This window comes from Callospermophilus lateralis, chromosome 10 (genome assembly GCF_048772815.1).
Source record: "Callospermophilus lateralis isolate mCalLat2 chromosome 10, mCalLat2.hap1, whole genome shotgun sequence".
In the NCBI taxonomy this organism is placed as follows: domain Eukaryota; kingdom Metazoa; phylum Chordata; class Mammalia; order Rodentia; family Sciuridae; genus Callospermophilus; species Callospermophilus lateralis.
Window position 1 is genome coordinate 55757834 of NC_135314.1, and position 16961 is coordinate 55774794.

General features: G+C 33.5%; 1 protein-coding gene across 2 annotated transcripts in view; it reads right to left on the reverse strand.

Annotated features, from left to right (window-relative positions):
- Positions 1-16961, reverse strand: part of Sec22a (SEC22 homolog A, vesicle trafficking protein) — a 73697-nt gene that overhangs the window by 42781 nt on the left and 13955 nt on the right. For both annotated transcript variants that reach the window (XM_076868531.2, XM_076868530.2), the window contains exons 4-5: positions 13443-13606; positions 12001-12195 (exon numbers count right to left, since the gene is read on the reverse strand). In XM_076868531.2, the coding sequence (XP_076724646.1) occupies positions 12001-12195; positions 13443-13606 (359 nt within the window). The remainder of the gene's footprint in view (positions 1-12000; positions 12196-13442; positions 13607-16961) is intronic.

Genomic DNA, 16961 nt, shown 5'->3' on the forward strand with positions numbered 1-16961 from the left:
TCATTGATGATCACATGTTGATTGTACCTCAAAAACAGATGGTAATGTATGCCTTAGGTTATATGCCAGACCGTGGAAATCACAAAATTGCAGCAGCCTACCACCTCAATCAGTTTCTGCTGGTCAAAGATCAAGAATACATTAAAAGCCAGGATCAAACTGATGCACCCTGCAACCCATTCCACTGAGAAAAGATATACTGATTAGCATGCCTTTCAGATTTCAAAGATAACAGCACTACATTTGTTTACTGGATAACAATGTTTGAGAAGGGCCCAGAGTAAGAGAAGTATCCAGACTGAACTATAGGACACTTTACTCATTGGTTCCTCCAATTCATGGATCCAATAGTGCTTAAAATATCTCTGGAAGATAAGAATAAACCAGGACAAAAGAATAATAAAAGAGGCCCCTGGGGTTATGAAGCATTGACATGGTCCTTTGGTTAAAAACAAACAAACAAACAAACAAACAAACAAAAACTGTTTCCATTTTGAGAACTAGTTATTGGTTTGCTAGGTGCCTTCACATGAATTATCAAGTACACACTATGAACCCCCAAATAATCTCTCACATACACACACACACACACACACACACACACACACAACAAAGAGACACAGCTAACAAACCAACAAAAAACAGAAAATAAAATTTTAAAATTATCAATAAAAATACAATCAGAGGGCTAGGGTTGTGGCTCAGTGGTAGAGTACTTGGCTAGCACATGTGAGGCCCTGGGTTCGATCCTCAGCACCACGTAAAAATAAACAAAATAAAGGCATTGTGTCCATCTACAACAACAACAACAAAAGAGCTTTCAGCTTTAAAAAATGAAATAAAATAAAATTAGATGCCAGGCATGATGATGCATGCCTATAATCCTAGCAACTCAGGCAGCTGAAGCAGGAGGTTGTAAATTCAAGGCCAGCCTTGTGAGACCGTTTCAAAATAAATTAAAAAATAAATAAAAAATAAATAAATGGATGTATAACTTATGGTAGAATGCCCCTGAGTTCAATCTCCAGTACCACAAAAAAGAAAAATAAAATAAAATCAGAAAAAGAGAGAAAAATGACCAAAACTTGATGAGACAAAGAGAAAACAAGTAAACAAGATGGTAGATTAAAACCCAGCAACTTTAATAATCACGTTAAATGTAAATGGCCCAAACACCTCAATAAAATAGCACAGATAATAAACTTGGATTTTTTTTTAAAGATCCAACTGCTTAGTACCAACAAGACACCACTTTAAAGATACAAAGAAATTAAAAGTAAAAAAATGTAAAGAAAATATGCCATACTAATAAGACAAGTATGTCTACTTTCACAGGGGAGATGTACTGGGGAGTGATTGGCCAAATTACATTGTTATATTGTGTGCATGTATGAATATGTAGCAAAACATTCCACCATTATGTACAACTATAATATACAAATTAAAAAATGTGGGGGGGAAAAAAGGATGTCCAGTCTTACCACTCCTGTTCTCAAAATTCTAGCCAGAATAATTAGGTAAGAGAAGGAAATTAAAGGAATACATATATGAAAAGAATTAGTCAAATTATCTGTTTCTTGATGACATGATCTTATATTTAGAAGATCCAAAAACTTTACCAGAGGACTTCTAAAGCTGATAAATAAATTCAGCAAAGCAGCAGAATACAAGATTAACATTTATAAATTAATAGCTTTCTTACACTCCAACAATAAATCTTCTGAGAAAGAACTTAAGCAAACTATATCATTCACAGCTAATAATCTCAAAAAATGAAATAAAATAAATCTAATCAAGGAGGGGTAATATCTCTACAATGAAAACTACAGAACCCTGAAGAAAGAAATTGAAGATCTTTAAAGATGGAAAGACCTCCCATGTTCTTGGATGGGCAGAATTAATATTGTCAAAATGGCTATATTACCAAAAACATAATACAAATTCAATATAATCACCATCAAAATACCAATGACATCCTTCACAGAACTAGAAAAGACAGTCTTAAAAATTCATTTGGAGAAATAAAAGACCCAGAATAGCCAATGCAATACCGAACCAATAGAGCTATGCTGGAAGCATCACAATACCTGATCTCAAATTATACTACAGAGCTATAGTAACAAAAACAGCAATAGTATTGGCATTAAAATAGATTTGAGACCAATGGAATAGAAGACACAAAGACAAACACAGAGTTAAAGTTATCTGATACTTGACAAAGGTGTCAAAAATTTTTGTTGGAGAAAAGACAGTCTTTTAAAGAAACGGTGCTAGAAAAAACAAATAAAAATATGTAAAAGAATGAAACTAGATCCCAATCTCACTGCACAAAAGTCAAATGAAAGTGGATCAAAGACTTAGGAATTAGATCAGAAACCTTACAACTATTAGCAGAAAACAAAGGAACAACACTCCATCATATTGGTGCAGACACCAACTTCCTCAACAAAACCGCTAGAGCTAAACAAATAAACCCAAGAATCAACAAGTAGGATGCCATCAAATTTAAAAACTTCAGCACAGCAAAGGAAATGATTAATAAGAGTAAAGACAGAGCCTATGAAATAAAAATAAAATATCCTTGCCAGCCACTCCTCTGATGGGATTAATATCCAGAATATATACGGAGCTCAAAAAACTCATTGCCAAATAAACAGTGCACATGATCAAGTGGGGTTCATCCCAGGGATATAAGATTGGTTCAACACATGGAAATCAATAAACATAATTCTTCACATTAATAGACTTAAAGACAAGAATCACATGATTATTTCAACAGATGGAGAAAAAGAAGTTGACAAAATTTAGCACCCATTCATGCTCAAAACACTAGAAAAACTAGGGATAGTAGGAACATAACATTGTAAAAACTAAACCCAAGGCCAACATCATTCTAAATGGAGAAAAATTTAAAGCTTCCCTCTAAAAACTGGAAGGAGAAAGGAATGCCCTCTTTCACCACTTCTATTCACATAGTTCTTAAAACCCTACCCAGAGTGATTAGACAAAAGAAAGCAATTAAAGGAATATGAACAGGAAAAGAAGAGCTCAAACTATCCCTATTTGCTGATGACATAATTCTATATTTAAAAGACCCAAAAAACTCAACTAGAAAGCTTCTATAACTCATCAATTAATTCAGCAAAGTAGCAGGATATAAAATTAACCCCCAAAAGTGTGTTTCTATACATTAATGATGAATCAGCTAAAAATAGGAAAACTATCCCATTCACAATAGCCTAAAAAATAAAATACTTGGAAATCTGTCTAACAAAAGAGGAAAAGATATTGAAAATGAAAACTACAGACACTAAAAAATTAAAGACCTTAAAAGATGCAAAGATAAGAGTATCTTTCCATCTTATGTTCTTGGATAGGCAAAATTCATATTGACAAAATGGCCATACTACCAAATGTGCTATATAGATATAATGAAATTTCTATTAAAATTTTAATGATGCTCTTCATTGAAATAGAAAAAGCAGTCATGACACTCATTTGGAAAAATAAGAGACCCAGAATAACCAAAGTAATCCTTAGCAAGAAAAGTGAAGCAGGAAGCCAGACCTTAAAATATACTACAGAGCTATAGTTAAAAAAAAAAAAAAAAAACCAGCATGGTGTTGGCACAAAAACAGACATGGAGACCGATGAAACAGAATAGAAGACACAAAGACAAACCCATATAAATAGAGTTAAACATATATTAGAGAAAAGAAAGCCTCTTCAACAAATGTTGCTAGAAAAACTGGAAATTCATATGTAGAATAAAATTTTAACCATTAACTCTCACCCTACACAAAATTCAACTCAAAGTGGATCAAAGACCTAAGAATTAGAATGCAGACCATGCACCTCCTAGAAGAAAATGTAGGCCCAACACTCCATCATGTCGTCTTAAGAACCAACTTCCTCAACAAGACTCCTAAAGCACAAGAAATAAAATCAAGAATCAATAAATGGGATGGTATCAAACTAAAAAGTTTCTGCACAGCAAAGGAAACAATCAAAAATGTGAAGAGAGCCTACAGAATGGGAGAAAATCTTTGCCACCTGTACCTCAGAAAGTGCATTAATCTCCAGGACATACATACAAGGAACTCAAAAAACCAAATAACAACAACAACAACAACAAAACAACAACAACAACAACAAAAAAAAAAACCCCGATCAATAAATGGGAAAAGGAACTGAACAGGCACTTCACAGAAGAAGAAATATAAATGGTCAACAAATCAATGAAAAAATGTTTAACATCTCCAGCAATTAGAGAAATGCAAAGTAATACCACACTGAAATTCCATCTCACTCTCATCAAAATGGAAATTATCAAGAATACAAGTAACAATAAATGTTGGGGAAAAGGGTGCACTCATATATTGGTGGTGGGACTGCGTATTGGTGCAACCACTATGGAAAGCAATATGGAGATTCCTCAGAAAATTTGGAATGGAACCACTATTTGATCCTATTATCCCACTCCTTGGTTTATACCCAAAGGACTTAAAAGCAGTATACTACAATGATGCAGCCACATTAGTGTTTACAGCAGTTCAATTCGAAATAACTAAGCTACGGAACCAATCCAGGTGCTCTTTAATAGATGAATGGATTAAGAAAGTGTGGTATATATACACAGTGGACTATTACTTGGCCATAAAGAAGAATGAAATTATGTTATTTGCCAGAATTGGATGGAACTAAAGACTATCATGCTGAGTAAAATAAGCCAATCCCAAAGAATCAAAGACCAAATGTTCTCTCTGATATGCAGATGCTAATACATAATAAGGAAGGGTAGGGAGGGGAAGAATGGAAGTTCATTGGATCAGACAAAGGGGAATGAAGAGAAGGGAGGTGGGATGGAACAGGAAAGATAGTACAATGAATTGGACATAACTTTCCTATGATCATATATGAACACATGATCAGTAAACTCCACATCCTGTACAACCACAAGAATGGGATCCTTATTCAAGTTATACTCCATGTATGTATAATATATCAAAATCCCCTCTACTTTCATGTGTATCTAAAAAGAACAAAAAAAGAAACAAAAAACTCGATGGCCCCCTAAAATAATCCAATCAATAAATGGACAAAAGAATGGAAATTTCTTACAAGAAAAAAATACAAATTGCCAACAAATATATGAAAAAGTGTTCAACATCTCTAGCAATTAGGAAATGAAAATCAAAACTGCCCTAAGCCAGGTATGATGGTGCATACTTGTTATTCCAGCAGCTCAGAAGACTTAGACAGGAAGATTTGAGTTCAAAGCTAGCCTTAGCATTTTGGCAAGTCCCTAAATACCTCAGTAAGACCCTATCTCTAAATAAAATACAAAAAAAGACTGGATATGTGGCTCAGTGGTTAAGTACCCCTGAATTCAATACCTGGTACCCTCCCCCTTGCAAAATGGTACTGGGAGAACTGGAAATCCATATGCAACAAAATGAAATTGAATCCCTTTCTCTCACCATGCACAAAAGTTAAGTCAAAATGGATCAAGGAGCTAGGAATCAAACCAGAGACTCTGCATCTAATAGAAGAAAAAGTTGGCCCTAATCTCCATCTCGTGGGGTTGGGCTCCAAATTCCTTAATAGGAACCTATAGCACAAGAGTTAAAATCAAGAATCAACAAATGGAACTTATTCAAACTAAAAAATTTTTTTCTCATCAAGAGAAATAATATGTGAGGTAAATAGGGAACCTACATCCTGGGAACAAATTTTTACCCCTCACATTTCAGATAGAGCTCTAATCTCCAGAGTACACAAAGAACTCAAAAAGTTAAACAACAGGACTGGGGATGTGGCTCAAGAGGTAGCGTGCTCGCCTGGCATGCGTGCGGCCTAGGTTCGATCCTCAGCACCACATACAAACAAAGATGTTATGTCCGCCGAAAACTAAAAGAAAAAATAAATAAATAAAATAAAAATTATCTCTCTAAAGACAAAAAAAAATTAAAAAAAAAAAAAGTTAAACAACAAAAAAACCAAACAACCCAATCGACAAATGGGCCAAGGATCTGAACAGACACTTCTCAGAGGATATACAATCAATCAACAAATACACTAAAAAATGCTCACCATCTCTAGCAATCAGAGAAATGCAAACTAAAACCCTCTAAGATACCATCTCACTCCAGTAAGAATGGCAGCCATTATGAAGTCAAACAATAACAAGTGTTGGCGAGGATGTGGGGAAAAAGGTACACTTGTACACTGCTGGTGGGACTGCAAATTGGTGCAGTCAATATGGAAAGCAGTATGGAGATTCCTTGGAAAGCTGGGAATGGAACCACCATTTGACCCAGCTATTCCCCTTCTCGGACTATACCCAAAAGACCTAAAAAGAGCATACTACAGAGACACAGCTACATCAATGTTCATAGCAGCACAGTTCACCATAGCTAGACTGTGGAACCAACCTAGATGCCCTCCAATAGATGAATGGATAAAAAGAAATGTGGCATTTATACACAATGGAATATTACTCAGCACTAAAAAATAACAAGATCGTGGCATTTGTAGGGAAATGGATGGCATTAGAGTAGATAATGCTAAGTGACGTTAGCCAATCCCTAAAAAACAAATGCCAAATGTCTTCTCTGATATAAGGGGGGTGACTCAAAATAGAGTAGGGAGGAAGAGCATGAGAAGAAATTACCACTAAACAGAGAAGGGAGGTGGGAGGGAATGGGAGGGTGACGGGGAATTGCACAGAAGATGGAAGGAGACCCTCATCGTTATACAAAATACATATATGATGGTGTGAAGGGGAAGAAAAAAAAAGAGAGAGAAATGTGTTACAGTAGATTGGGTAGAGAGAGTTGATGGGAGGGAAGAGGAAAGGGAGGATAGGAAGAGCAGCAGAATACAACAGACACTAGTATTGCTGTATGTATATACATGGCTGTATAACCAGTGTTATATAGCAATCTGTTCACGTGGAAAATGAGAATTCATACCCCATTTGAATCAAATGTATGATATGTCAAGATCATTGTATTGTCATGAGCAACTAATTAAAAAAAAACACCCTACATTAAGATCTTTTCCCTTCAATCAGAATGCAAATATCAGGAATATGAATAATAAACCTGATGCAGTGGCACAGCCTATAATCCTAGTGGCTTGGAAGGCTGAAGCAGAAGGATCACAAATTCAAAGCCAGTCTCAGCAACTTAGTGAGACCCTATCTCTAAGTAAAATATAAAAAAGCGCTAGGGATGTGGCTCAGTGCTTAAGCATCCCTAGGTTCAATCCCTGGTAATGTAATAATAATAAGAAGAAGAAGAGGAGGAGGAGGAGGAAGAAACAATAATAATCCTGGCAAGGATGTGGTGAAAAAGATTCACTAATGCATATTGATGGGACTGCAAAATTAGTACAATCACTTTCTCTAAGATCAAGACAGGAACAACACATGGCTATTTACTCTTTTGCTACTTCATTCTTTTGAGTATATTTTGGTTAAGCACAGGCCTCCAAATCTGCAGTTATTTTGTTTCTCCTTTAGAAGATATCATTAAGTTGCCTTTTGGCTTCCATTGTTTTTAATCAGACCTTTTGTGAATTTCTTTTTTTTATTTTTATTTTTTACTTTTTTATTGGTTATTCAAAACATTACAAAGATTGCAGAATCACATCGGTTACACATCCACATTTTTACATAATGCCATAATAGTAACTGTTGTATTCTGCTACCTTTCCTATCCTCTACTATCCCCCCTCCCCTCCCCTCCCATCTTCTCTCTCTACCCCATCTACTGTAATTCATTTCTCTCCTTATTTTTTTCCCATTCCCCTCACAACCTCTTATATGTAATTTTGTATAACAATGAGGGTCTCCTTCCATTTCCATGTAATTTCCCTTTTCTCTCCCTTTCCCTCCCACCTCATGACTGTTTAATGTTAATCTTTTCCTCCTGCTCTTCCTCCCTGCTCTGTTCTTAGTTGCTCTCATTATATCAAAGAAGACATTTGGCATTTGTTTTTTAGGGATTGGCTAGCTTCACTTAGCATAATCTGCTCTAATGCCATCCATTTCCCTGCAAATTCCATGATTTTGTCATTTCTTAGTGCTGCGTGTGTATAAATGCCACATTTTTTTTTATCCATTCATCTATTGAGGGGCATCGGGGTTGATGGTTTATGTTGATATAGTCTAGTCTTTAGGTACCTGGTTATTTATGACTGCCAAGCATTCTATTTTCAATATCTTATTGCAGACATAATTTGAAATTTATGAAACTATCTTCTTCTTATTATTATTATTTAAAAAAAAAAAACTATTTGCTTCTGCCAGGATCTTTGGAACATTAAATACAGAATAATCACCTCACTCCAATTTTAGAGAACATGATGATTCACAACTGAGATTCAATCCCTATAAGAGCCTATCTACTTCAGTTACCCATATTCCCAGGGTGCAGACATCCAGGATTCTAGTCCAAAGCTGAGGAATTGCTGGTAAGGTTCACCGTCTTAGTGGGCCCTTTTCTCAAATCTGCCTCCCTAGTTCTGAGAGGCTGTCACCTGCTCCCTCTAGAACTGGAAACATTGGGTTTCTCGCCCCAGGGCTCCATCCTCTTCTGCATCCCTAGAAATTTTTAGTAAACTTTGTGGATCTCCCAAGACTCCAGGAAGATTATGTTGATTAAATTCTTCAGGGGCTGGTTGTGACTCAGTGGTAGAGCGCTTGCCTAACACGTGTGAGGCACTGAGTTCGATCCTCAGTGCCACATACAAATAAATAAATAATGTAAGGTATTGTGTCCATCTACAACTAAAAAATTATTTTTTTAAAATTCTATATATTAGAGTAAACCTACATATTCTACAGAACATTACATTCAGCTTTTCTACAGGTACATAGTGGAACTGCTGGCCTCAATTACCTATTCCATCACTAACAGATCTGGAAGTCTTCAAATAAACCTCTCATTTATTAGTGATTTTAAAAACTGAATACAATCCACATTCAATAATATTTACTCCTTTAAAGTACACATTTCACAAAGTTTTAGTATATTCAGAGATATACTAAAACTTTTTATAAGTTTTTTTAAAATATTTTTAGTTGTAGATGGACACAATACCTTCATTTTATTTATTTATTTTTATGTGGTGCTGAGGATGGAACCCAGTGCCTTACAAATGCCAGGCAAGTGCTCTGTCACTGAGCCACAACCCCAGTCCTTACACTAAAACTTTTAAGGATCCTAAAACTTTAAATTCCACAACATTTTGTCATCTGCAAAAAGAAATCCCATGCCCACTCATAGTAGCAGACATTGCCACCTCTCAACCTCTTGTTAACCAATAATCTACTTTCTGCCTCTATGGATTTGCCTATTCAGGACATTATATGTAAATGAAATTATAAATATGTAGTCTTTTATATATGGCTTTTTTTCACTCAGTACAATGCTTTTAAAGTTTACCAATGTGGTATCATGTATCAGTACTTTATTTCTTTGTTGTTGCTGTTGTTGTTAACTTAAGTATTTGATTGAATGGATGGATATACCACATTTTGCTTATCCATTCATCAATCGATGGAGATTTGGGCTATTTCCACTTTGGGGTTATTCTTCATAATGCTGCTGAGAACATTCATATACATATTTTTTAAATTTTTAATTGTTGATAGAACTTTATTTATTTATACGCAGTGCTGAGAATTGAACACAGTGCCTCACACATGCCAGGCAAGTGCACTACCGCTGAACCCCAGCCCAAGCCCCCATATACACATTTTAGTGTGGAAATATTTTCATCTATAATATAAACCTAGGAGTAGCATTGTTGGGTAATATGGCAACTTTGTGTTTAACTTTTGGAGGAATTTTCCTGCAGTAATGTTTGTGAGTCTCAATTTCTCCCCACCAACATATCTAATTGTCTGTCTTTAGCCATCCTAGTTGGCATGAAATAATATTTCCTTATAATTTTGCTCTATATTTCCTTAATGATTAATAATGCTGAGCATCTTTATGTGATAATTGACTAGTTGTACAATCTTTGTAGAAATGCCTATTCAAATATATTTCTAATTTATAAACTATATTTTTTATTGTTGAGCTATAAGAGTTATTTGTACATTTTAGACACTAGTCCCTTATCAGATATATGATTTGCAAATATTTTCTCCTATCCTATGGATTGTGTATTCACTTTCTTGATTATGTCCTGTGAAGAATAAAAGGTTTTAGTTTTTATGAAGTTCACCTTTCACTGTGCTTTTGGTGTTAAATCTGAAAAACCTAGTACAAGATCACTATGATTTACAACTACATTTTCTTCTGAGAGTTTAATAATTTTAATTGTGAAACTGAGGACTTTGCTCTATTTTGAGTTAATTTATATACATACATACATATATATATGTATGTATGTATACCTGTTCATATATAGGAAGGTAGGGATCCAACTTCATTCTTTTGCATATATATATCAGTTGCCCCAGCATTATTTGTTGAAAAATCTATTCTTTCACCACTGTCTTGGCATCATTGTCAAAAATGAATTGACCATAATGAAAGGATTTACTTCTGTACTCTGAATTTTATTTCACCATCCTTAAACCACACCATACAGTTTTAATTACTGTAGTTTGGTAATAAGTTTGGAAATGTGACTGGGAGCCCTCCAACTTTTTTCTTTCCAAGATTATTTTGCCTATTTTCTGTCCCTTATATTTTGATGTGAATTTTAGGGTCAGTTTTCTATTTAAAAAAAAAAAAAAAAACCAGCTGGGATTGTGTTTAATCTGTATATCAATTTGGATAATTACCAGTACATATTACCAGCTATCTTAACAATACTGTCTTCTAATCCAAGAACATGAAACTACCTTCATTTAGGTCTTTAATTTCTTTCAATGATGTTTCATGGTTTTCAGTGTATAGAATTTTCTTAATTTTATTTTCAAATTATTCACTGTTAGTGTACAGAATATAATTGATTTTTGTATATTGATCTTATATCCTGCAACCTTGCTGAACTTGTTTATTAGATTTTTTTGGCAGATTCCTCAGGATTTTCTAAGTAAAAGATTATAACATATATAAATAGAATTATATTATTTCTTTCTCTGCAATTTAGATGTTTTATTATTTCTTGTCCTTGTTTAATGAGTGACCAGATTATTTAGTGAAATCTGTTTCATCCTTCTCCCACATTTCTATTAATCAAGCCAAAAGTGTCATGTTCAGCATCACCTTTAAGGAATACTAACAAACTAAAGCATGTCTAGAGGAAGTTTCTAGAATTGGGAAGACTTCAAAATTCCATAGACAAAAATCTAAAAGAATTGAGGGTATTTTACATGAAGGAGATTAGACTAAAAGGGTAGAAAGGACACAGAGTTGCTGATTTAACTGCTATTCTGGTTCAGCTCAAGGGAGGTCATAGAACCTAGACAAACTGATAAGCATTATAGAGAAGCAGACTTTAGTTTACAAAGAAGAATTTTAAGTTGTTTCATCCAATGGCATATGCTACTTTACAAAACAATAAGATTTCCATTTTTAGGCAGAAGTTTTCATCCTGTCACAACTACTAAAGATGGTGGTATTCTTTGGGAGGGGAGGCTTAAGTAGATGATCATTAAGATCTTTATATTTTCTGTGATAATCAAGAACCCTGGTTTCAATGTAGCAATTCTGATATAATTTAGATTACTTTATATCTTATAAATAAACATTACAAAAAGCTACTTTTCATTTCTAGATGTGTTCACAAAAAAACTGTCAGTGTTTTCCTAGCAAAGAGATCATCTGAGATTGCCATTTGAAAGTATTTTCCTGAGTAGTCACATATCTGGTAGTTTACTTTATAAACAATTGGGAAAAGGGGTTGCTTTGAAGTTCTATATTCTTCATGTACCTGATTTAAAATACTAAAATAAAGTCATTCATTTTCAAAAGTTCCTCAATTCTTATTTCAAAACAGAAAAATTTAATGAAATAATTGAGATTTAGAACTCACCAGAAGAAATCTTACCAGCACCTTTATAGTCAACAGAAAATGCAGATGTGACTCCATTGGCTGACCCCAGTTCACACATAGGAATTTGATAAGGGGGCCTCAGCTTGATTTCCATCTGCATGTCAGACAGATTTATCTTTGTTGAAAGAGACCTGGGATTATTATATCGCTGCTTGGTCCTCTGAATGAAGTTATCTAAGTAAAATAAAAAATAAATTTTCTTACAGTCATTTGTTAATTAAATTGTTTGAGAGTGTGATATTTATGGTCAGTAAATTTTATAGATAAACAGCTTAATTTTTTATTAAAAATTATTCAATTTGTCAGGGAATTTTCAATATTATTTCAAATAATATATCAGAGAGAACCATCAATTTTTACTCCAAAAATTATACTCTAGAAATTAGTAATTATAATTAAACTAAGGGTTTAACACTCCCTGAAGGTATTACATCCACTTCAAGGAACTACAAACAAAAAAACAGCTTTTAATTTTAAACCAAAGTCTTAATTTATAGGAATTCTTATCTCATGAAATATTAAATCTGGATATAATTACACAAGAACATATACTATAAATTACATGTTTTTATAAATATGTTTTCTAATACTGCTTATGCCATAAGAATGTGTGTTTTAAAGAATAAATATTGGGCTGGGTTTGTGGCTCAGTGGTAGAGCGCTCACCTAGCACATGTGAGGCATTGGTTTCAATCCTCAGCACCACATAAAATAAATAAATAAAGTAAAGGTATAGTGTTTATCTACAACTAAAAAAAAATTTTAAATAATAAATGTAATAAAAACAATGAAAGATATTTCCTAAATATCTTCCAAGTAGAATTTTATTTTTACTATTTGTACCTTGGGGTCTTCCCCAACCCTTCTTGTATATTAGGAGTTGAGCAAGCTACTGCCCACAGGCCAAATCTAGCCTGCTGTTTTTGCAATAAAGTTTTATTAGACCATAACTACCCTCATTCATTTATGTATTGCCTATGGCCGCTTTCAAGCTACAATAATAAAGCTAAAGAATTGTGGCAGAGACTGTACGGCCCTTAAAGTCCAAAATATGCACTCTCTGGTTCCTTCCAACAAATGTTTGCCAACCACTATTATAGATTAAGCAGGCTATAAAAGATTATCACATAAACATAAAACTCTGAATCTCTAGCTTATATATTTCTCATTGAGAAACTGTCCTCTGGAATTAATTACTTGAACTAATAATCACAATCCCCTTCACAGTTCAAAAACATTTTTTTTAAAATAGGCACTCAAATTAGGTAAGAAGTTGCCATAACTTATAGATCATTTACCAAACTATTCCACTAAAACCAAGTTAGCAGAAGTCCCTCTACCCCTGGCCAGTATTATATAAAAAACTGCTTATGAATGGATGGAGACAGGATAATAAAAAGGTTAAAAAATCAGGCCCTTACCAAATTCAATGAAACAGTATGGTCTGACAGCAGTATTTGTCTTCATCATGTTATAAGTAGTAATAAACTCCTTCTGAAGCTCATCCAGGAAAGAGAAGGCGAGAACATTTGGGTAATTTTCAGTGCACAACATCATGTAGCTCACTCCCAGAGAGCTAATAAAACTACAGTGTAAAAAACATTGGTTTTAAAATTTCAAATTAAATCAAGGTAATTTGTTGCTTCACAAGACTGGTTCTATACACCGTAAACTGTTGCTACAGTGGCAATGAAGGTATTAGCATTTATTATGTATTCCAGCAAAAAAAATGAAATAAAGCAACCAAAATATAATACTATTTTAAGCTGTGGTTTAAAAACAGCAGACAAAAATAATAGAATGTGCTACAGAAGGAGACACACTGTGGTTCTAACATTTCAGTTACTTATCACTTGGGGTAGAAAGCAAGGCAAAGGATATATAAATACATAAGCATTATAGATTCTAAGATCTCTAACCCTTCACAAAGCTGGTAGAAATTATTATATTTGAGTCAAGAACTATTTAAGAGATCCTGATGAAAGTTATCGACATTATTCCCAGAAGGATGCCCAAACAACACAGAACTTTGCACACAATTTCAGAGAAGTCACTGATCTCATGAAGTTGTCATTGACCCCAAGAATCAAATCCTTTACACAATAATGAATTATGAATCATTGGGGGGGATTTATTAGTTCATAACAACAACAAATACATAAAAGGGAGAAAAAGGAAAATTCTTGCTTACAGCACAATGCTGAACACTGACTAGTAAATAAGGAGGTACTGCTATCATTGGGAAAACTACCATTTTACAACCAACATAGTAAAAATTTAGATCAGGCATATACAATCATGTACATCTAAGAGGAAATTTTGATGAGCATCAGTATAGTTGAATGGTTTAAAAAAGTCTTCCAGTAGAATATTTATTAGTTCTAAAAGGAAAATATTACATTTTAGAGACTTGACAACATATTGACAAAGTATTCTAACATAACTGATGAGGGGCAGGTGGGCATGAACACCTCCAAATGTGAAATCCTAAGAAACATCATCTATGTAGTATTTTGAGAATGCATAATCTAAATCTAATCATAAACAACAGAATAACCAACATTCTATTTTTTAAAGGATGAAGCATATTCTTTAAAAATCTCAATGTTGTAAAAAAGATAAAAATTACAAAAATGTTCACAATCAAAGGAGTATAAAAAACTATGAAAACTAAATGTCTAGTCTGCATCCTATGCCAAAGAGAGGGTAAAATGCCATAAAGGACATTTCTGGGGTCAATTGAAAAATTGGAAAACAAATAGATTAAAGTATGTTATCAATATTAATTTTACTACAGCTAATTAATAAATGTAGTTAAAAATATCCCTAATTTAAAAAAATACACATTGAAATTGTTAAGAAGAAAGGGTCATGGTATTTGTTAAGTTTCTCTCAAATGGTTCAAAAAAGAACAAATGAGATAGATAAAAAAGGTACATAAAATGCTAACAAAAGATGAATCTGGAAATGGGTATTATTTGTATTTTTTATTCATTATTATTTTCTTACTCATATTACTTTTCTGTAAGACTGAAAATATTTTGAAATAAATTAAATTTTTTTAAAGTTCTACTTTAAGCATTGAAACATTTAAATTAAGCATGTAAATTTATTAATATACTGAAAAAATTCTAGAATATAGTTTATACCATCCCCCCATATGAATAAGCAAAACACAAATTAAACCTTTTTAATGAGACACTTAAATATCCTTTTATAGTACTGTCAACACAACTACTCTAAATCAGGGATGGTAAACATAGCAAGTAGGCTGTCACTCCATACTTGTCTGCCATGCACTGCCCATCTTATGACATATCTTCACTGCCAATCCTGATCCTGAAGCACTGGAGCACCTATACACACTTTCTTTCTAATAATGAAGGTGCATAATTTATTATCTTTAAATTTAATCTCTGAAGCAAATATGTTCACAATTCAAATTTTAAAGGAATCATAATGAAAGGGAACACTAAATTAAAATATTTTACCCTTTTTTTTTGCTCAGAGATACCCAGCTCTCCTCCTCTCAGGCAATCCATGATTATTAACTTCTTATATATCTTTCTACTGAGAGGTATTGCATATTCAAGTAAATTACTGTGCCTTTGCACGTGTGTGTGTGAGAACACTTTTTAATAAAAGATCACCCCAGGCATTCAAATGATGTAAGAGTAGACAGGTGAGTTAGCCCATGCCTGTAATCCCAGTGGCTCAGGAGGATGAGACAGGAGGATCACAAGTTCAAAGTCAGCCTCAGCAAAGAGACCCTAAGCAACTTAGCAAGACTCTGTCTCAAAATAAAAAGGGATAGGAATGCTCAATGGTTAACCACTGGGTTCAATCCCTATATCAAAAAAGAAAATGATGTAAGAGTAGCACTTGGGCTGGGGATGTGGCTCAAGCGGTAGCACACTCAGCTGGCATGCGCAGGCGCTGGGTTCGATCCTCAGCACCACATAAAAAAAAAATAAAGATGTTGTGTCCACCAAAAACTGAAAAATAAATATTAAAAAAAACTCTCTCTCTCTCTCTCTCTCTAAAAAAAGAGTAGCACTTATTAGTTAATTATCTATTATTAATGATGTGGTATATAGCAGTGATAAAATTATTCTAATCTATGCTTCTAGAGTAATCTGGAATTCCTTTCTGAAGTTCCACTTAATACAATCATTTTTTCAATGTTTTTCAAAATATAAATTGTGGCCCATTAGTAGGTCAAATACAAGTTGCAACCCATTAGTATGTCACAAAATTAGTTTAGTAAGTGACATTTTCTAATTTATTTTCTTTAAAAAATGAAATAGAATTTAATAGAAAATATTTGAATACTATTTCATAAAACTTCTATTCAAGTTTACTATATGTATATATGTAATAGTCACAAATTCAGCTGCATCTCTTCCCAAAGATCACAATCAAAAAATTTAGTCACAAACTTTTCATACATTTTTCTACAAACTAATATTTAAATCAAAGGCCAAAATACAGGTTTCCAAAGTGATTTTTTTCCTCCCCCAAAATCTTCATTGTCATTATCAAAATTCTTTGACATGTCATTAGACTTCAAATATATACCACAATAAATTGAATACCTTGAACACAATTGGTGAATGCTTCTATACACTCAGAACTACCAAATGGCTAACTAGAAATTATAGTATTATCCTCAGGAATATGACTGAAATTTTGGTAACCCATTTTTACAAATTGATAAAGAGTGAGCCACAGCAGTACCTGAAAGTTTATTTTGCTCATGCTAAATTTAACTAGAGAATTGTACATGAAATAAAGGAAATCCTGCTTTTTTGATTGTTAGCATTTACAGGAAGTCTTTATTTTACTATAATTGCATGATACTCTCTGAAAAAGCTATAAAGTGTTTTACATTATTATGGCTTTTCATAGTAAATTCAGCCTTTTAATGCTTTCTTTGAAAT